This window comes from Crotalus tigris, unplaced genomic scaffold, assembly GCF_016545835.1.
Source record: "Crotalus tigris isolate CLP2741 ecotype Arizona unplaced genomic scaffold, ASM1654583v1 scf7180000017975.10810073628:1450386, whole genome shotgun sequence".
NCBI lineage: Eukaryota > Metazoa > Chordata > Lepidosauria > Squamata > Viperidae > Crotalus > Crotalus tigris.
The window spans coordinates 1,017,452-1,039,486 of NW_024096754.1; the positions used below are offsets into that span (position 1 = coordinate 1,017,452).

Consider the following 22,035-nt stretch of genomic DNA (forward strand, 5'->3'; position numbering starts at 1 on the left):
CAAGGACCTGGGATATGATGATGATGATGATGATGATGATCATCATCATCATCATCATTATCATCATCATCATCGCACAGTCAGCCAGATGTTCAGACTGGATTTGGCATTTTGTCTACCTATCGAGTCCTTACCCAGGACCTGTTGTTGTTGTTATTATTATTATTATTATTATTTTATTAGTGGATGCTCCAACCCTGGAGGGTTTCAAGTGGCTACTTTGGCGGCAGAAAATTTCAGACACCATGGGAAATCTGACTCAAAGGAGAAGCAGGCAGAGAAGTTCCCAAGCATTCCCAACTGTTTTTTTTACCAGAAAAGATCTGGAATTCTGCTCTACTGGAGAATTACATGCTGTCCTCACCCTCCCGGCTCCTTCCAGGGAACCAGACCCGAAGCTGAGCCTATGGGCGCCCGGTGGCCTGGCCATCAAATTCCCCACCTCTTTATTTAGCAAACCAGCCAGAAATGGAAGCTTTACTCAAAGGCGTCTTTGCTTTTCCTGGCATTTGCATCATGGTCCTCTGCAAAGCTGGGCCAGAAAAGGCATTTTTTTCTGCCATGAGGGCTGGTGGTGCCGAGAATTCGACCTTATCAGATGACATTTGTGGGTGATTCTAGATTTTTTTCTTCTTCTTTGCAGCCATGATCTCTCTGCCTGAGCAGCTCAGGAATTTCTCTTAACAATGTCAAACAAACTATGGTTGATTTGGAGTTGGGGGACGAGGAGGAGGAGGAGGAGGAGGAGGAGGAGGAGGAGGAGGAGGAGGACGACTGTGGGGTCCTCAGTGCTCTCTGAGTTTGCTTGTTTTCTTGCAGACGTTTCATTATCCAACTAGATAACACCATCAGCAGAGGATGAGGTGGTTAGATTAGGGTCATTGACGCAACTAACGTGAATTTGGGCAAACTCTGGGAAACAATGGAGGACAAGGGGGTCTGGGTGTGCTGTGCCCCATGGAGTCATGAAGAACCGGACACAGCTTAGTAACTGAACAACAAAGGTGCTAAAAATTAGGGGCTGCCCCAAAGAAGGAGTCAAGCTCTTCTCCAAAGCCCCTGAAGGCAGGACAAGAAGCAACGGATGGAAACCAATCAAGGAGAGAAGCAACCTGAAACTAAGGAAGGATTTCCTGACAGTCAGAACAATTAACCAGTGGAACAGCTTGCCACCAGAAGTTGTGGGTGCTCCATCACTGGATGTTTTTAAGAAGAGATTGGACAATCACCTGTCTGAGATGGTATAGGTTCTCCTGCATGAGCGGGGGGCTGGACTAGAAGACCTTCAAGGTCCCTTCCAGATTCTATTCTATTCTATTCTATTCTATTCTATTCTATTCTATTCTATTCTGCATTCTATCCCATCCCATCCCATCCCATCCCATCCCATCCCATCCCATCCCATTCCATTCCATTCCATTCCATTCCATTCTATTCTATTCTATTCTATTCTATTCTATTCTATTCTATTCTATTCTATTCCATTCCATTCCATTCCATTCTATTCTATTCTGCGTTCTATCCTATCCTATCCTATCCTATCCTATCCTATCCTATCCTCCTATTCCATCCCATCCCACCCCACCCCACCCCACCCCACCCCATCCCATCCCATCCTATTCTATTCTATTCTATTCTATTCTATTCTATTCTATTCTATTCTATTCTATTCTATTCCATTCCACTCTATTCTATTCTGCATTCTATCCCATCTCATCCCATCCCACTCCACTCCACTCCACTTTATTCTATTCTATTCTATTCTATTCTATTCTATTCTATTCTATTCTATTCTATTCTAGTCATACTTGAGAGCTAAAGTATCTGCAATAGAAGAATTCCATTTCAAGAACCACCTACTTCTTCTTCTTCTTTTAAATAAACATTGGAAATGTGTAAATCGGAACTTTTGATGCTTTGTTCACTCAAAGTCCCCAATTTAAATCTGCCTCGGATCAACAAAGGAAAGAAGTTTACGGTGGGTTTGGGGTCACTTGGCTCCCCGCCACCAGTTGGGTGGATGTGATTTTACCCTCTTTTTTCTGCCACACCAGACCTTTCCTTCCTAAGGGGCCCACCACAACAATTCCTTTGGGCAGGGGAAATTTTTTGGAAAAAAAAAATGTCATGTTTTTCTCCCTCGGCTGGCGAGAGATTCCAGGATGTGATTTAATACATCTGGATGGAATTAAATTGAGTGAGGGGGCTGTCTGAATCTTTCCACTTTGGAAAATAAAACCCATTTTCTCTCTCTCTCTCTCTCTCTCTCTCTCTCTCTCTCTCTCTCTCTCTCTCTCTCTCTCTCTCTCTCTCTCTCTTTTTTTTTTTTTTTTAAATGGCTGGCATGCTCACGTTTCGGAAAAGATACTGAAGGGAGCATGGTGCTCATTAAAACGGGATCAGGAATTTCCAAACACGAAATGTTATTTCCACCGACAACATGCTTTCCCTGTTTTTATTATGTCAAACAATTATGGAGTTGTTTTTTTTTGAGGTTTGGGAGGGGGGGACTCAGAGAATTTGCCCATTGGGTGGAAAATTATCCCAAAAAGAAGCATGGGCTGAAGTACAGAAAGTCCTCGGCTTATGACTGCAATTGAGCCCGACATTTCTGTGGCTGAGGCAGCGATTAAGCGAGTTTTTGCCCCATTTTACCTTTCTTGCTACAGTTCTTAACTGAATCATCACAGCTATTCAGTTAGTCACACGGATCTAATAAATAAATAAATAAATAAATAAATAAATAAATAATAATAATAATAATAATAATAATAATAATAATAATAATAATAATAATAATAATAATAAAGTTGGAAGAGACCTTGGAGGTCATCTAGTCCAACCCCCTGCTCAGGCAGGAAACTCTACACCATTTCAAACAAATGGCTGTCCAGTCTCTTCTTAAAAACTTCCAGTGTTGGAGCATTCACCACTTCTGGAGGCAGGTGGTTCCACTGGTTAATTGTTCTGTCAGGAAAGTTCCTGGTTGCTTCTCTCCTTGGTTAGTTTCCATCCATTGCTTCTTCTCCTGCCTTCATGGGCTTTGGAGAAGAGCTTCACTCCCTCTTTTTTGTGGCAGCCCCTGAGATATTAGAACACAACTATCATGTCCCCCCTCGTCCTTCTCTTCATTAAACTAGACATACCCAATTCCAGCAGCCGTTCCTTATATGTTTTAGCCTTCAGTCCCCTGATCATCTTTGTTGCTCTTCTCTGCACTCTTTCTAGAGTCTCAACGTCTTTTTTACATCGTGGTGACCAAAACTGGGTGCCGTATTCCAAGTGTGGCCTTACCAAGGCCTTGTAAAGTGGTATTAACACTTCACCTGATCTTGATTCTATCCTTCTGCTGATGCAGCCTAGCAGTGTGTTGGCTTTTTTGGCAGCTGCAGCACACGGCTGCCTCATATCTAAGTGATTGTCCACTAGGACTCACAGTTACTACTATTGAACAAGGTACCACCCTATACTATACTTGTTTTGACACTCACTGGGTGCACAGACTGAGAGAGGTTTTCAAGTTAACTTCACTTGCAAGCCACACGGTTTTCTGCCAAGGAAAGTGAACCCAGGAGAAGAGAAGATCCACGTTAGGCCAAATTAGCACGATCGGTTTCAATTAGAACGACGCTCGGAGAATTTCAAGCACGCCGCATGCCCGCTGACTCCTTTGTGTTTCCCATCTTGCGTCCACATGGGAAGTTTCAAACTTCTGCCTCTGCTCCAGGACTCTCCATTTCTTTAGATCTATTTTTAACCTGTTCGCCACTCCGTGGGAAGATAATGTTGTTAGGACAGTGGTTCTCCACCTGTGGGTGGGGACCCCATTTGGGGTCGAACGACCATTTCACGGGGGTCGCCAAACAAGGCTGTCCGCCATTTTCCCCCCTTTTCCTTAGCTGTGCTACTCCCTTTTATTCTATTGGCTTTTGAAAGCCAATAGAAGAGACTCTCTTGAATAGAGTCTAATTCTATTGGCTTTCAAAAGCCAATAGGAATTGTCCAGGCTGTCTCTGCCCTGCTGAGCCCGCCAAAAGTCCCAGTCTGCAAACGGTGCTGCACCCGTTGAGTAGTCCTCGACTTACAACCGGTGGAGTAGTCCTCGACTTACGACCGGTTGGGGGTCGCGGCATTAAAAAGGTTGAGAACCACTGTGTTAGGAGAACCCTTGACGAAATGTAAAACCCAAAGTAGGGGAGTCCTTGCTTGACAGCCATTTGTTTAGCGATTGTTCGAATCTACAACATCACTAAAAAAGAGAGATTGAGGACCAATTTTCACCCAGCATGATTGCAGCGTGATCACGTGAGCAAAATTCAGATGATAGACTCATAGTTACGACGGTTTGCCGTGTCCCGGGGTCACGTGATGCCCTTGTGCGACATTCTGACGAGCAACGTCAATGGGGAGGGGAGCCAGGTTCACTTAACTGTGTTACTAAACAAATAAGCTACAGATAGCTCTTGGCTTAACAACAGTTCATTTAGTGACTGTTCCAAGTTAGAACGGCGCTGAAAAAGGACTCATGACTGCTTTCACACAGGACTGTTGCAGCATCCCGGCGGTCATGTGATCAAAATTCAGACGCTTGGCAACTGGCATGAACTTATGACTGTTGTAGTGTCCCGGGCTCACGTGATCTTCTTGTGTAACTTCTGACCAGCAAAGTCAAGGGGGAAGTCAGATTCATTTAACAACCATGTTACTAACAAAGGAACTGCAGTGATTCACTACATAATTGTGGCAACAAAGGTCATAAAATGGGGCAAAACTCACTTAACAACTGTCTCGCTTAGCGGCAGAAATTCTGGTCATAGGTTGAGGACATCCAACAGCTTCGCTGTCATGGTTCCAACAGATGAAACTCTTCAAAGAACTTTGAGGCATTGTTTACCTTAAATAATCTTTATTTTGAGTAGCATAATATCGGCACCGCATAATCGAAGCCAAAAACTGGATTCCCCTCCCCTGAGCACATAGTATCAAAGCACAATTCCCTCCTCCAATTTACAGTCATAAATCACATTCCCCAATTAACTTGAAGCGTGGACCTCCTCTCCAGCTCTCCAGCCCACCAATTCTTTATCAGCTCTGGTTACAATAACCTTGTTTCTCATGCTAGGTTTAGTGTTGTTATGTCTAGCTGGACTCTCGTTCACATCCGCCCTTGCAGCATCATCTAATTCTTAAAGCAAAAGATAAAAGATAGCTACACTTCCATCTGTTGTCAATGCAAAAACATCCGATGTTAACAGCATTGACAATCACATTTTTTCTGGTCGACAGAGCTGAAGTTGAAAAAAATTAAAAATTTAGCACGGCGCACCCTCTACCTACTTCCCTACATGATGTTTCCTCAAACCAACCGACCGACATCCAGGCCTTGAGGGCAAGGACTCATCTTTCTCGTTCCTTCACCACGTCCCCGTCCTGCACTAGCTTTTCCTGTTTCTTCAAGGAGCGTGAGTTGTGTTTGTTGTGTTTGAGAAGAACGACGGAGGTGGGTGTGGGATCAGAGAAGCAACATGGCCAACCGGCTCTCGAAGCAAGAAATTAGGGAACTCAGAGATGCCTTCGCCCTCTTCGATCAAGATGGCGACGGGCTGATCACCTCCAAGGAGGTGGTGACCGTCATGAGATCCCTCGGGAAAAATCCCACGGAAGCTGAGGTACAAAGTATCATCGGTGAGATAGAGGCCCACAAGGGAAAGGCAGATTTCCCAAGACTCCTGTCCATGATGGCCAGGAGAATGGGGAATTCTGACACGGAGGAGGAAATCAGAGCAGCTTTCCGCGTCTTCGATAGGAATGGAGACGGCTACGTCAACACGGCAGAGCTGCGACACGTCTTGACCATCGTGGGTGAGAAGCTGACAGACGAAGAGGTGAAGGTGTTGATCAAGGAGATGGACAAAAAGGGAGACGGGAAGGTCAACTATGAAGAATTTGCACGAATAATGGTGGAGAAGTAACGTAAGGTACAGTGTCTTCCCAGGTTGGTGATTAGTCTAGGGCAAGGGTAGGCAACCTTGGCTCTTTTATGACTGGTGGACTTCCACTCCCAGAATTCCTGAGCCAGCCAGGGGAGTCTGGGAGTTGAAGTCCACGAGTCATGAAAGAGCCAAGGTTGCCTACCCCTGGCTCTAGGGTTCTGTTATGAAACAGATGGTGGGACCCAGCAGTGACACGTCTTTTCTGCTGTAGATCCCACCCTCGTTCCCCCTCTTTTAACCTTAAACCATGGGTTTGTTTGACCAGCATTGAAGATCCCAGGGAGAACTCTGAAAAGTGATCATAATGAGGTGAAGTGATGGTTGTTCTCCAGCTTTCCCGGCTTTGTTGACTGATTTACTTTACCTCTTTATTTTAACTTATTTCTGTTTATAAATCATTAGGGAGTTTTTAACGGTTGTGGTGGTGTCGTAGGCTACCGGAGTCACATGTTTGTGAGACGGGTGGCTATATAAATATGCTGAATAAATAAATGCAAACTGTTTTCCAAAAGAGGGTTTGAACCGGAAGCATTTCAAATTTGAAGCAGGTCATGGAACCCTTCCGTAGTCAGGACAATGCCAGGATTCTTCCATTAAAGTTAGAAACTTCCAATATCTATCAAACTCCGTGTGATTCATATTCAAAATGTTTTGCCAGAGTGGAGAAAGGGTAGGGTAATCTCAAAATTCACACAGGAGGCAGGACTATAAGCATTTAGTCAAGCTCACAAGGTAGAAAGAACAATAATACATATTGAAGAAAAATTAGGATTTTTTCCCTCCAATATAATGAAGGAATTCCAGCAACTGCTGTGTTTCAGGAACAAATCCTAGCTCGGTTTTTCTGAATCCGGGCAACTTTAAGACGTGTGGACCTCAACCCCAACAGCATGCTGGCTAGATCTGAGAGCTGAACTTTCACACCCCTTCAACATTCAAAAGCATTGCCTAGACAGAGAAACGATACTTAGACTTGGAACACAGAACACAGGGACCTCAGAGGTCATCTAATCCAACCCCCTGCTCAAGCAGGAGAACTTATACCATCATATGCTATTATTTGCTAAATATTGGACCGCCCAGATCCCTTTCTTGTGTGCAGAAAAGTCTCTTTCTGTTCCATTGTGTTGTTGGTTTTTTTTACGGACTGTGAGAAATAACTCTCCCAGGTCAGAATAATGGGGGATGTAACCTCATGATTTCGCATTTCATTTAAATGCAGGAAATGGTCATGTTCGTGTGATTAAATTAAAAGCTGGATCCGGGCTACCTGACTTTTGTTGATGCCTTCAAGAGAGTTTGCAACCAACAATCTCCATATTCCCAGCCAGCATGACTTCGAAGTTGTGTTCTCAAATCATCTGATGGATACATGATTGTTGATTTTGGCAGGTGTGTGTGTGTGTGTGTGAGGAAGGTGTTGCAAATGAAAATGTCCAATATTAAACATAAGGCTTCACAAGTATTTTTCCGTCTTCCGTTTATTTGTTGTGTGGGGTCCTTGGTGCTCTCTGAGCTTGGTGGTTTTCTTGCAGACGTTTCATGACCCAACTATGTAACATCATCAGTGGTTAAGAAGGAGGAGGAGGAGGAGGAGGAGGAGGTGGTGGTGGTGGTAGAGGATGTGGGGGAGGAGGAGGAGGAGAACTGTGGGGTCCTTAGTGCTCTCTGAGCTTGGTGGTTTTCTTGCAGACATTTCATTACCCAACTAAGTAACATCATCAGTGCTGAAATATTCTGTTCTATCCGTTTATTTATTCACTTATATGCTATTACTTGCTGGTCGTTTTCCTTCCCAGTATGCCTGGAGGAAGAGAAATGAGGATATTCAACGAAACACAATCATCTTCTTTTACTTCTGCCTCCATCTTTGTTGCAACCTTTTCATTCATTCATTTATTCATTTATTCATTCATTCATTTTATATGCCACCCATTTCATCTAGAGCCACCTCTAGACAAAACACAACAGAGTAAACACAAGGAGATAGAACATTGAGGCATTAAGATCATAAATATTAATGCTAAAAAATAAAAATAGAATTAAGAACGGCGGCTAGGGAGGGAGCAAGGTGCAAACAGGTGGAGGTAGAATCTTTACGGGACCAGAGATCGTAGTTTATCATTGTTCATTTCTTTAAGTGGCTTAGCCATAACATCAGGACAGCTGTTGAAAAGGAAAGAATTCAAGGCTGTCAAAATAAGACAGTTGGAAAATCAAAGGCTGCAGATTGGAGAGGTTACAGGAGGACAACCCGTCATTCGGTCAGAATCCTGGTCAGTTACTAAACCCAACATCCCAGTTAACACCTGCAGTACAGATATAACTGTGAGGATCAATCCAGTCCAGAATTTGGCATTTTTCTAGTGACTAGTGCCAGGGGCAGGCAACCTTGGCTCTTTTATGACTCGTGGACTTCAATTCCCAGAATTCCTGAGCCAGCACGGGGGAACTATGGCCCCCTCATGACTTGCGGACTTCAACTCCCAGAATTCCTGAGCCAGCCATGCTGAGGGGAAAGAGAGAGGTTTCTAAGCTGAGCCATGCTGGCTCAGGGATTCTGGGAGTTGAAGTCCACGAATCATGAGGGGGCCATAGTTCCCTCATGCTGGCTCAGGAATTCTGGGAGTTGAAGTCCACCAGTCACAAAGAGGCCTAGGCCTAGGCCAGAGATAGGCAACCTTGGCTCTTTTATGACTCGTGGACTTCAACTCCCAGAATTCCTCAGCCAGCATGAGGGAACTATGGCCCCCTCATGACTTGTGGACTTCAACTCCCAGAATTCCTGAGCCGGCATGGGTCAGCTTGGAAACCTCTCCCTTTCCCCTCAGCATGGCTGGCTCAGGAATTCTGGGAGTTGAAGTCCACAAGTCATAAAAGAGCCCAGGTTGCCTACCCCTGTCCTAAGTCCTCCTGTTCTAAGCGATGAGCCTCCTAGACCAGGGGTAGGCAACCTTGGCTCTTTTATGACTGGTGGACTTCAACTCCCAGAATTCCTGGGCCAGCCTGGCTCAGCTTGGAAACCTCTCCCTTTCCCCTCAGCATGGCTGGCTCAGGAATTCTGGGAGTTGAAGTCCACGAGTCATAAAAGAGCCAAGGTTGCCTACCCCTGGACTAGTCAATTGCCTCTAAAAAGAACTCCCATGATGATGGATCCAGATGTTGCTTACTCTTAGCTTCAGAAACAGAGAGGTAAACTGCTTTTGGACATGGAAGCTCCATTCAAGTATTAGGCGGCGCGACAATTACAGATGGTCCTTGCTTAATGATGGGTCATTTAACGACCATTCAAAGTTATGACGGACTTCACCAGAGCTTCTTACAATCCTGTTTACAGATGGTCCTTGCTAAATGACGGCTCATTTAGTGACCATTCAAAGTTATGACGGACTTCACCAGAGCTTCTTACAATCCCCCCCCACCCCCGTGTGATCACACAATCACATTTTGGGACCTTGGCAACCAGCTCACATCCCTTTGCGGTGATCACACAATTTTTCATGTTTCCAGCAAAAAATATACCCATTTAAGTAAAATGGATTTGCTTAACCACCCTTGCAAAAAGGATCATAAAATGGGCATAGTCGCCTGGTGATCCACTTAAAGAGTGCTACGACTTATGGCTGCCATTCCAGCCTCAATTCCACGTCGTAAAATGAGGCGTAGTCATAATATACCTCTATTCCAGTTCCACAAACCTATCCACACTTCAAGATTGAACTCCAGTGCTTCTCAGCCTTGGCAACTTTTAAGGCGTGTGGCCTTCAACTCCCAGAATTCCTCAGGCAGCATCACTGCTTAATGAGGGCAATTAACTCCTATGCCATCCCTGACAGGGGTCAATCCAGTTTCTGCCTAAAGACTCCCAAAAGAGAGCCATTATCTTTTCAAACATCTTCTTTCCCCATTCCCTTAATCACTCATCCGTCGGGAATAATTCTCAGCGCCTCAGCACAATTTATGCCCACAGCTCAATTTGGAATCTCAATTTCCATATTGTTGTTCCGCTTCAGTGGGATATTAATTACAAACTCCCAGGAGTAAGTCATTACAAGGGATGACCTTCCCGCGAGGAGCTTACTTACCCTCAACCAAAGAACTGAAGAGAAGGGGTATTGCTGGAAGGTATCTGAAATCCAAATGGTTAGAAGTGCAGAAAGGAATATAGAGTGGGTTTATTTGACCCAGGTTAAAATAGATAGGTTTTTATCGCGTGCTGAGCTTTAATGCAGAGGTCCACAACCTCTTGGGTACCAGGGACTGGTTCCGTGGAGAACAATTTTTCCACGAACTGGAATGTTGTGGGTTTCTGTGCTGCCTGCATCCCGCGGATGGGGCTTTGCTTGTTTGTGTGGACCTTTTGCTGGCGTGCCACGGCCCAGTACCGGTCCACAGACACGGGGATTGGGGACCCCTGCCTTAATGGATTTTTGCTGGCAGAGGGATTGAAATGACCAGGCTGTAAAGATTGACTTTGCAAAAAGGAGATGGGATATAGAAGAAGAATAAATCATTTGTTGTATTTTAAGAGAAGTTGTCGAAATTGTTTATACTTGCGATGAAGGGAGAAGTCCGTTTGTTATGTTTCTCTCTTTTCTTTCTGGGTAGTCTTTCTCAATTTGGTAAATAAATAAAATATATTCTTTTCTCTTTTCTGCTTTTCTTTTTTGCATTGTTTTTCTTTCTGGTGCGTACAGGTAGTTCTCGACTTACAACAGTCTATTTAGTGACTGTTGGAAGTTATGAAAGCTCTGAAAAAAAGGGACCTAGGACCGTTTTTCACACTTAGCGACCGTTGCAGAATCTCCACGGTCACGTGATCAAAATCTGGATGCTGGGCCACTGGCATGTATTCGTGACAGTTGCGGTGTCCCCGGGGGGGGGTCCCGTGATCCTCTTTTATGACCTTCTGATAAATAAAGCCAATGGGAGGGAGCCCGATTCACTTAACAACCGTGCGAGTAACTGAACCGCTCTAGTGATTCACTTAGCCACTGTGTCGAGAAAGGTTGTACAAATGGGGCAAAACTCAGTTAACAAATGTCTCGCTTAGCGACATAAACGTTGGGGCTCAGTTGCGGACTGAGGACTACCTGTCATAGATTTCATTTTTGTAATTGCAATTTTTTAATCAAAATTATGAAATATATGTAAAAGAAGGAGCTATTTGAAGGTCATTAGATCGTTGGCGCCCCATCACTGCAGATCTTTAAGAAGATATAAGGTTTCCTGCCTGAGCAGGGGGTTGGACTAGATGACCTCCCAGGTCCCTTCCAACATCATCATAATTATTATTATTATTATTATTATTATTATACTAGACAATCACCTGTCTGAGATGGTGTAGGTTCTCCTGCTTGAGCGGAGGGCTGGACTAGAAGACCTCCAAGGTCCCTTCCAGCTCTATTCTATTCTATTCTATTCTATTCTATTCTATTCTATTCTATTCTATTCTATTCTATTCTATTCTATTCTATTCTATTTTATATTTCTATCTATATTTCTATTCTATTCCATATTTCTATTCTAGTAATAGTAATAGTAGTAAAGTTGGAAGGGACCTTGGAGGTCATCTAGTTGGAGGTCTATTCTATTCTATTCTATTCTATTCTATTCTATTCTATTCTATTCTATTCTATTCTATTCCATATATTCTATTCTATTCTATTCTATTCTATTCTATTCTATTCTATTCTATTCTATTCTATTCTATTCTATTCTATTCTTACAGCGTTGGCTTCCTGAAGACTACAATAGCCTTCTTCTGGTGCCACAAATCCAGGCTTGTTATGCAATGAAAAGTAAGCCATCCCTACCTTCCACCCATGCTTGAGGTTGCAATGGATTGTGGGATACCTCCTACCTCAACCAACCCAACCACAATCCATCTTTCCTTGTGGCAAGGTAGCATTCCAGCAGGTTCCTAAGTCCCAAGTCTAGGCCTGAAACCACAAGCAGGGTGGAGACTGCTGGACTTGTGGGTCCCTTGTCTCCTCATAACTCACACCAGATTTTCCTGTCTCGCCAGAGGAAACCCAGAGTGTGCATTTTCTTGAGGAGAGGCACACAGCGTTGGGCGCAAAGTGATCGGCACCATGTTCCATGAGTTCAGCGAAGCACAGATTGGCATCTTCAAGGAGGCCTTCTCCCACTTTGATGAGGACGGCAACGGAGTCATCTCCAAGGAGGAGTTGGGGAACGTCCTGCGATCCCTGGAGTATGTTCTCCTCCACCTTCAGGAGAACTTCACTGACGAGAAGGTGGAGGATATGCTGAAGGACGTCGACCTGGATGAAGACGGGAAGGTCACCTTTGACGAGTTTGTGAAGATGTTGGCAAAGAAGGAGGCATCGTGAAGGAGACACCAGATCTTCTCTTGGTACGGTGAGGAAAACAGGGGAGAACCAATGGCAACGTTTGTAGGATGCATTGTGGTTTGGGCTAAGCCTTCTGGTTTCTTTGCTTCTTTCTTTCTCCGTTCTTTTTCCCTCTTTTTTCTCTTTTTTCTATTTCTCCTGCTGGACTAGAACGCCTCCATGATCCCTTCCAGATTCTGTTCTGTTCTGTTCTGTCTAGTCTAGTCTAGTCCAGTCCAATCTAGTCCAGTCCAGTTGAGTGCAGTCCAGTCCAGTGCAGTCTAGTCTAGTCCAGTTCAGTCCAGTTCAGTCCAGTTCAGTCCAGTGCAGTCCAGTCCAGTCTAGTCTAGTCTAGTCCAGTCCAGTCCAGTCCAGTCCAGTCCAGTCTAGTCTAGTCTAGTCTAGTTTAGTCCAGTCTAGTTTAGTCCATTCCATTCCATTCTGTTCTGTTCTATTCTATTCTATTCTATTCTATTCTATTCTATTCTATTCTATTCTATTCTATTCTATTCTATTCTATTCTATTCTATTCTCTTATTCTATTCTCTTATTCTACTCTATTCTTCATTATTCCTATTCTATTCTATTCTATTCTATACTATTCTTCTGCATTCCAGACATACAAGTAGTCCTCAGCTTACGACCACAATTGAGCCCAAAATTTCTGTTGTTTAGTGAGATATTTTTATTAGGTGGAGTTTTGCTCCCTTTTACAACTTTTCTTGCCACAGTTGTTAAGTGGATCACTGCAGTTAGTAAGCCAGTTGTTAAGTGAATCCGGCTTTCCCGTTGCTGGTCAAAAGGTCACAAAAGAGGATCACATGAGCCCGGGACACTGCGACCGTCATAAAGGTGAACCGGTTGCTAAGCTGGTCTGAATGTTGATCACGTGACCCCGGGGGATGCTGCAAAGGTCGTAACTGTGAAAAGTGGTCCTAAGTCACTTTTCTCAGTGCTGTTGTAACTTTGAAAGGTCACACTCGCTAGCACCGCCTTGTTTTTGCTGCACGGGCGCTAGCAGCAGCTCAATTTCACTGCACCGCTCCCTGTTTTTGCACTGTACCCGGTTTTAGCACCGCGCGGAGCTCCGCTTGCATAGGTGCGGCGCCCTGTTTTCGTGGCACTAGCATGAATGGGGGTGAGTGTGCACACACATGTGTGCACTGGTCAGCCTGTCCCGCAGCCAAGCGGTCAGCAAGCCACAGCCCGGTAGTGGGCTGCGGACCGCAGGTTGTGGGCCTCTGGCATAAGGCTGTCTTAATTCTTCGTTCTGGGTCCTGGCATTTTGCTGGCCGGGACCCCTTTTGCTGAAGCACTTCAATAAAAGGAAACCAAATCTGCACTCATGTCTGGCATTCTTCCTTGGACTTACAATAGAATAGATTTTGATCAGTTGTGGATACAAAGAAGCCCCGTCTAAGCCACATCTAAGCTTTTATGGAGGCTCCATGGTGGCTTAAGAGCTGAATTGATTAGGAAGGGTTCTCCGCAGAGATAGGGCTGGGATTATTATATTTTATTTTTCCGGATTTGGGGAGAATGTTTTGAGAGTTTTCCATACGGTTGGCACAGTTGTAACCTCAGGAACAAGAAGCAACACTTTTGTTTTTATGTAACTTTGGGAGCTGAATTTTATTTGATGTCATTTTATGCACAGGTAGTCCTTGACTTACAACAGTTCATTTAGTGACCGTTCAAAGTTACGACGGCACTGAAAAAAGGGAATTATGACCGTTTTCCACACTTATGACCGTTCCAGTATCCCTGTGCTCACGGGATTAAAATTCAGATGCTCGGCAACTGGTTCACATTGATGACGGTCACAGTGTCCCGGGTCACGTGATCCTCTTTTGCGACCTTCCGACAATCCGGGGGGAAGCTGGATTCACTTAACAACCATGTTACGAATTGAAAAACTGCGTCGAGGTGCACTTTACAATAGGAGTAAGGAAAAGTTGTAAAATGGAACAAAACTCGCTTGTCCAATGTCTCGCTTAGCGACGTAAATTTGGGGCTCCACGGTGGTCGTACCAGTCGTAAGGACGATCTGCAATTAATTTATGTAATTCTGGAATGTCTCCCAACCGGGAAGGGAGGAGTGGGAAGTATTTAAAAAAAATCAAAATGATGGTCTAGGTGTAAATAGGTGGGACTTTGACCACGTGCTCACAGCTTCCCTTCTTGATTGCTTTCGGCCTCATCGCTTGCATAATCTTCTGATTTCTCTCTTCAACGTAGTATTAAATTAATTTTTGGGTGTGTATGGGTGTGTGTGGTGAGAAGAAGTCTTTAGTATGGTCAAAATCAAGGGCCAAAATTAGTTATGTCTGGGGACTTAGACCACTGAGTAGCTGGTAGTTGAGATCACCAACTGTGATCAATCTGTTATGAGAGAGACCCCAGTCCAGAAGTCCTGAGTTGGGGGACGTTGTATCTGTGTGTCCGACTGCGTTGATCTTGCCTGTAGTAAAGAAGGAGGTGCTTTCGGGGTGTGCAATGTGAGTCACTCGCTGCACAAAGACAAGCAAACCAACTCCTTTATGACCAAGCGCTTGCAGACTCCTGGCTACTTGTGGTTGATGCATGAAAACATCGTAAAACAAGTCAAGACTTAACAGGACGCGCCATCAGTCGGATTTGTGTCTGTCTGGTGTGTTGAGTGAGAGAAAGGCAGGGCAACACTGGATGGCTTCAGTCCAAGGAGATCTGTGAAGGTGCCAACCCACCTCGTATTGAGACCGAGTTGCTGGATCACACATAGGGCGTGCTCATGTTTCACACCACGTAGGGCTGACTCCAGGTGTTCCATAGTCTTCCCTGCATCATTGTTGTGATGTGTGGGCTCCGTTGTTGTACAGAACTACTTGTATTTTCCCCCAAATAAAGTCGCTGGGAGCTTCTCATCCGTTCTAGCTTACCGCTTCTTTTCTTTGTTTTTCTCCACAGCGTCGCCAAGAACTCAGTTGGAAGCGAGTCCTGGCTTGTCGCTTCATGGGACTTTCCACCACCTTGTCTCCACCTGCATCTTCACCCCACCAAAACCCAGAGATCCTTCCTCAGCTTAAAAAGTTTTCTTTGCAACCCGAGAACAGAAGAACTTTTATCTGCAATTCTTGGAAGCAAAACAGGATCTGTGCTGAAACGAAGCCTCTGGAAACATCCCTACTTAGCTTTGCTTGGGGATGATAATCTCCTAGCCCTCAGGTGTGAAATAAATGTGTACTTTTTCTCTTGCACGTTTTGCTTTTCTTTTTTTAAAAAAAAATCAGCTGAACAGGCAGGACTCGGGTTGTATTCCATCTTGCAAGTTCTTCCAACAGACTCAGAATCAGACTGGAGCTGGAAGGGACTTTGGAGGTCTTCTAGTCCAGCTCCCTGCTCAAGCAGGAGACCCTATACCATTCCAGACAGGTGGTCATCCAGTCTCTTCTTTAAAACTTCCAGGGATGGAGCATTCACATCTTCTGGAGGCAGGCTGCTCCACTAGTTAATTGTCCTCACTGTTAGGAAGTTTCTCCTTAATTCCAGGTTGCTTCTCTCCTAGGTGTTTCCATCCATCGTTTCTTCTCCTGCCCTCTGGGGCTTTGGAGAATAATATGAACCCCTCTTTTTTGGGGGAGCCCCTCAAATACTGGAAGAATGCTATCATGTCACCCCTAGTCCTTCTTTTCTCTAGATTGGCCAAACCCAAATCCTGCAGCCGTTCTTCCTATGTTTTAGTTTCCAGGCCTTTAATCATCCTAGTTGCTCTTCTCTGCACTTTTTCCAAAGACTCAACATCTTTTTTGTAATGTGTTGAGCAAAACTGGATGCGACATTCCAGGGGTGGCCTTACAAAGGCTTTATAAAGCAGTACATGATTTTGTTTCTGTGCCTCTGGCTATACCACCAAGAATTGTATTAGCTTTTGGGGATCTCTGCTGTGGAGCTTAACACCAGATGGGTGTGCACAACACACTTAACTAAAGTTAACTAAAGTCGTTTGTTTTTCTGGCCTTGTTCAGGGTGAATTCTAAGCTGGTTCCATTGGGGTGTAATAATGTGTCTGTTGGGTTTGCACTCGATGTGAAAATTGTACGCCCGCACAATGCCCGGCCCCACAATGACAGTCAGGATTCAAATTAACCCAGCTTAATCTGATAAAGGGAGTCCATTCCTTAATCAATTAAACCTTCATCTCATCTTTAGGTCTGGCCAAGGCCTCATCTTCTTCACCCCTGGCTTATTTACATATATATGAATTTTTCACCTCGTCTTTGAGATGAAAGGGTTTCGGTGAGACTTCGTAGACCAGTAAGAAGGACGGAATGGAAGGAGGCAATAAAATTCTTCACCAGATTAGGAAAAAAAAAAAAAGAGAGAGAGAGAGAGAGAGAGAAGCGCACTTATTTTCCTGCAAGCATTCTTGGCTCATTAAATAGTTTGACTCAACTAAAAGACAATCCTAAATTAAAGAGTAATATTGCACTCGGCACGTGTTCGAGGCGTGGGATTAACTGCCACAAGTTGTGGCAAATTCCTGCAGCAGGGCCTCTACTTAACGGATCTTCCATGTTGCCGCATCGGCATTCCCAAACCATTCCCACATCCGAGAGCCATTTCTGCCTTCACCTTGTCTGCAGCCATTATTTGTATGTATTTCGTTTTATTTATTTTACCCTGTCTTTCCTATTTTTATAAACCATTCAAGGGGACAGACGTGTCTAATAGTCTTCCGAGGTCAGTAAAACAAGGACCCAGATTGTTGAGGGCAAGAGGCTGACTCTGTAAACCGCTTGGCCGTAAAGCACTGTGAAGCGGTATATAAGGCTAAGGGCATGACAGCAGTCTTCCGCTATCTCAGGGGCTGCCCCAAAGAAGAGGGAGTCAAGCGATTCTCCAAAGCCCCTGAAGGCAGGACAAGAAGCAATGGATGGAAACTCACCAAGGAGAGAAGCAACTTAGAACTAAGGAGAAACTTCCTGACAGTTAGAACAATTAACCAGTGGAATAGCCTGCCTCCAGAAGCGGTGAATGCTCCAACACTGGAAGTTTTTAAGAAGAGACTGGACAGCCATTTGTCTGAAATGGTATAGGGTTTCCTGCCTCAGCAGGGGGTTGGACTAGATGACCTCCAAGGTCCCTTCCAACATTATTATTATTATGGATCATTGCACAGTCAGCCAGATGTTCAGACTGGATTTGGCATTTTGTCTACCTATCGAGTCCTTACCCAGGACCTGGGATAGCAGATGTGGATGTTTGATGGTATTACAGATATCGTCGCAGGATGGAAGCAGTTCCTAGTAAGGCCGCCTTTTGCAATTGACTAATAGCAAATTTGTCAATGCCAATGATGGTGTTCAAGTGGTGCTCCAGTTGTTTTGGGATTGCACCCAAGGCACCTATGACTATTGGTACCACCCTTGCTTGCCTTTGCCTCAGTCTTTCTATTTCTATTTGTAGGTCTTTGTATTTTGTTATCTTCTCCAGTTCTTTCTCGTCTATTCTGCTGTCTCCAGGCACTGCCACGTCCACTATCCAGACTTTTTTGTCTTTCTTATCGACAATTGTTAAGTCTGGGGTGTTATGTTGCAAGTGCTTGTCTATTTGAATTCTGAAGTCCCAGAGCAGTTTAATTTTATCATTTTCTATGACTTTCTCTATTTATGATCCCACCAGTTTTTGCTTACAGGCAAATGATATTTTTTGCAGATCTTCCAATGCACCATTGTTGATACTTTGTCATGCCGCTGCTTGTAATCAGTCTGTGCAATCTTCTTGCAACAGCTTACCAAGTGGTCCACTGTTTCTTCAGCTTCTTTGCTTAGGCGGCACTTACTGTCTTTGCTGTCTTCTCAATTTTGACTTTGTATGCATTTGTCCTTAAGGCTTGGTCTTGTGCAGCCAGAATTAGTCCCTCGGTCTCTTTCTTCAATTTTCCTGCTCTTAGCCATTGCCAGGTTTTATTATTATCTGCTTTCCCAGCTATTTTTGTAATGTATTGGCCATGTAGTGCTTTGTCTTCCCATGCCTCTATTCTGTTCTTCATTTGGTCTTTCTTGTAGGCCAGTTTGGTCTCTCCAGTAGTTAGTAAGCCTTCCTGATATACTAATTTCAGTGCATCTTCATCCTTGTTCTTCAGATATTCTTCCAAAGCCATTTTTTCTTCTTCAACCATCTGATGTACTTGTAGCATTCCACGCCCACCTATTTGCCTTGGTAGATAAAGTTTATTATTATTATTATTATTATTATTATTATTATTATTATTATTACTATTATTATTATCATCATCTAAGGAAAGAAGGGGAGGGAGGGAGAGAGGAAGGAAGGAAGGAAGGAAGGAAGGAAGGAAGGAAGGAAGGAAGGAAGGAAGGAAGGAAGGAAGGAAGGAAGGTGGTGGCGTGGTGGTTAGAATGCAGTATTGCAGGCAAACTCTGCCCACTGCCAGCAGTTCGATCCTTACTTAACTTACTCCACCTTCCATCCTTCCAAGGTCAGTTAAATGAGGACCCAGATTGTTGGGGGGGAACAGGCTGACTCTGTAAACTGCTTAGAGAGGGCTGTAAAGCCCTGTGAAGTGGTATCTATGTGCTATTCCTATTGCTATCTTGCCTAGCAGCAAACAAAACTAAACATTCATTCTTGAGTGACTGTGACTTGTGCATGAACAGGCTAAGCCAGGGCTGCAGAGAGGCAACTGGAGTGCCTCATGATCAGTTACCATCGTTCTCCCCAATCTGATGTTCTCCAGAACATCGGTTGGAAGCTTGTCACTGAAAACCAGCAGCAGCTCCAGTCCCATAAAGACGTGGGATGAGACCCAGAAATTGTTAACCTCTTTCAGGCCTGGCCCAGACCAGATTAACAGGTTCCTAACGAAAAGGGTGTGGACCTTTCAGCAGAAGAGCTCCACAGTTGACTTTGCTCCAATGGAATCAAGGCCGGGGTGTTGTCGTCTTGTTGCAAGATGCCAGAACATCTCTGGAAACCAGCCAATAGGAACAACCCTACCTATGGGCCAACTCTTTGCAAGAGAAGAGAAACATTTCTTCACCGTCGAGGAGAGCAACTAACCGCAGAAGGTGATCGGCGAATTGGTGGGACAGTAGAAGACACCATGACTTCTCTGATGGAACAAGAAATTGCAGAGTTCAAGGAAGCCTTCATGCTCTTTGACCGGAATGGAGATGGGACCATCACCACTAGGGAACTTGGAACCGTCATGAGGTCCTTAGGGCAAAACCCCACCGAAGCTGAGCTGCGGGAGATCGTCCAGAAGCTGGAAGCTGACAAAAACGGCACCATTGACTTCCCCGAGTTCTTGAACCTGATGGAAAAGGAAGTCAAGAACCGAGATTGTGAGGAGATCCGGAAAGCTTTCCAGGTATTTGACAAGGATGGGAACGGTTACATCTGCGCTGCGGAGCTGAGGTACATCATGACCAACCTCGGGGAGAAGTTGTCCAACGAAGAAGTCGAGGAGATGTTGAAGGTGGTAGACCTGGATGGAGATGGGCAGTTCAATTATGAGGAATTCCTGAGGATCATGAACAGCAAGTGAAGAAGGTGACCAAGCCATGGAGATCTTCGCCTCCAAAACTCAAAGTAATTTAGGACTTTGGGTCATATGCAGCCTACGTAATGTGGCCTGGTGAGGACAGCTAGGACAGTCAGTTTTGGTGGGACGTGATCGATGGAGAGAACCTAAATCAGACTTGGGGATGCAAACTGAACTTCAGCTGTGGGTGTTTGTTGATTTTTTTCTCTGCTTCCAAGAAGTGTATGGCATTTTTGGGGATCAAAAGATGTTCTCGACTTGTAGTCTTGTAGAGAAACGAGATATGGATATACAGGGAGATTTCTGCAGAAAATTATCCCCAGTTGCTCTTGCTCAGTAACTTAACTCTAGCAAATCAAATAAAAGTCTAATTGCTCTTATCCTAATGAGTTCTCTTTCCTCCTTTATTAGAGAGGGAGAGAGAGAGAGGAGAGAGAGAAGAAATAGAGAGGGAGAGAGAGAAGAGAGAGAGAGGGAGAGAGAGAAGAGAGAGAGAGGGAGAGAGAAGAGAGAGAGAGGGAGAGAGAAGAGAGAGAGAGGGAGAGAGAAGAGAAAGAGAGAGGGGTTAGAGAGAGAGAAGAGAAATATATAGAGAGAGGAGAGAGAGAGGGAGAGAAAGAGAGAGAGAAAGAGAGAGAGAAAGAGAGAGAGAAGATAGAGAGAGGGAGAGAGGGAGAGAGAAGAGAGAGAGAGAAGAGAAATATATATAGAGAGAGGAGAGAGAGAGGGAGAGAAAGAGAGAGAGAAAGAGAGAGAGAAAGAGAGAGAGAAAGAGAGAGAGAAGATAGAGGGAGAGAGAAGAGAGAGAGAGAAGAGAAATATATAGAGAGAGAGGAGAGAGAGAGGGAGAGAAAGAGAGAGAGAAAGAGAGAGAGAAAGAGAGAGAGAAGATAGAGAGAGGGAGAGAGGGAGAGAGAAGAGAGAGAGAGAAGAGAAATATATAGAGAGAGAGGAGAGAGAGAGGGAGAGAAAGAGAGAGAGAAAGAGAGAGAGAAAGAGAGAGAGCGAGAAGATAGGAGAGAGGAGGAGGGAGAGAGCAGAGAGAGAGAGAGAGAATATATATAGATGAGAGAGGAGGAGAGAGAGGGGAGAGAAGAAGAGAGAAAGAGCAGAGAGAAGAGAGATAGAAGATCGAGAGAGGGAGAAGAGGGAGAGAGAAGAGAAGAGAGAGAAGAGAAATATATATAGAGAGAGGAGAAGAGAGGGAGAAAAGAGAGGAGAAAGAGAGAGAAAGAGAGAGAGAAGAGAGAGAGAAGATAGAGGGAGAGAGAGGAGAGAGAGTTAAGAGAAAATATATAGAGAGAGAGTAAAGAGAGAGTAGAGAAGAGAGAGAGAAAGAGAGAGAGAGATGAGAGAGGGAGAGAGGGAGAGAGAAGGAGAGAGAGAAGGAAATATATACGAGAGGAGAGAGAAGAGAGAGAGAGGGAGAGAGAAGAGAGAGAGAGGGAGAGAGAAGAGAGAGAGAGGGAGAGAGAAGAGAAAGAGAGAGGGGTTAGAGAGAGAGAAGAGAAATATATAGAGAGAGGAGAGAGAGAGGGAGAGAAAGAGAGAGAGAAAGAGAGAGAGAAAGAGAGAGAGAAGATAGAGAGAGGGAGAGAGGGAGAGAGAAGAGAGAGAGAGAAGAGAAATATATAGAGAGAGAGGAGAGAGAGAGGGAGAGAGAGAAGAGAGAGAGGGAGAGAGAAGAGAGAGAGAGAAGAGAAATATATATATAGAGAGAGAGAGAAGAGAAAGAGAGGGGGAGAGAGGGAGAGAAAGAGAGAGAGAAAGAGAGAGAGAAGATAGAGAAAGAAAGATAGTGGGAGAGAGAAAGAGAGAGAGAGAGAAGAGATGAGAAATAGAGAGGGAGAGGGAGAGAGAGAGAAGAGAGAGAGGGAGAGAGAGAAGATAGAGAGAGAGGGAGAGGGAGAGAGAAAGAGAGAGAGAGAGAAGAGAGATGAGAAATAGAGAGGGAGAGAGGGAGAGAGAGAGAAGAGAAAGAGAGGGGGAGAGAGAAAGGGAGAGAAAGAGAGAGAGAGAGAGAAAGAAGACAGAGAGAGAGAGGGAGGGAGGGAGAGAGAGGAAGAGAGAGAGAAGTCCTTGGTCAGAACAGTTCAGCAACACGGCCTCCTTGGACAGAAGCAGACTTACACAATTACACAAT

The 22,035-nt window shown here is 44.6% G+C and overlaps 1 protein-coding gene across 1 annotated transcript; it reads left to right on the forward strand.

The window, feature by feature from the left end:
• The first annotated feature begins 5,525 nt into the window (after window positions 1-5,525).
• CALML5 (calmodulin like 5) lies at window positions 5,526-20,272 on the forward strand. Its single transcript, XM_039345790.1, has 3 exons — window positions 5,526-5,960; window positions 12,116-12,345; window positions 19,256-20,272. The coding sequence occupies exons 1-3, from the start codon at window positions 5,526-5,528 to the stop codon at window positions 19,893-19,895; spliced, it is 1,305 nt and encodes a 434-aa protein (XP_039201724.1). The 3' UTR covers window positions 19,896-20,272.
• Window positions 20,273-22,035: the final 1,763 nt, after the last annotated feature.

Excerpts from the sequence above, each read along its gene's own strand:
- CALML5 (XM_039345790.1), top strand. The coding sequence starts at position 5,526 with ATGGCCAACCGGCTCTCGAAGCAAGAAATTAGGGAACTCAGAGATGCC. Across the intron at positions 5,961-12,115 it reads AAGAATTTGCACGAATAATG|ATTGGCATCTTCAAGGAGGC; the intron begins GTGGAGAAGTAA and ends AGCGAAGCACAG. Across the intron at positions 12,346-19,255 it reads TTGGCAAAGAAGGAGGCATC|TTGCTCCAATGGAATCAAGG; the intron begins GTGAAGGAGACA and ends CCACAGTTGACT.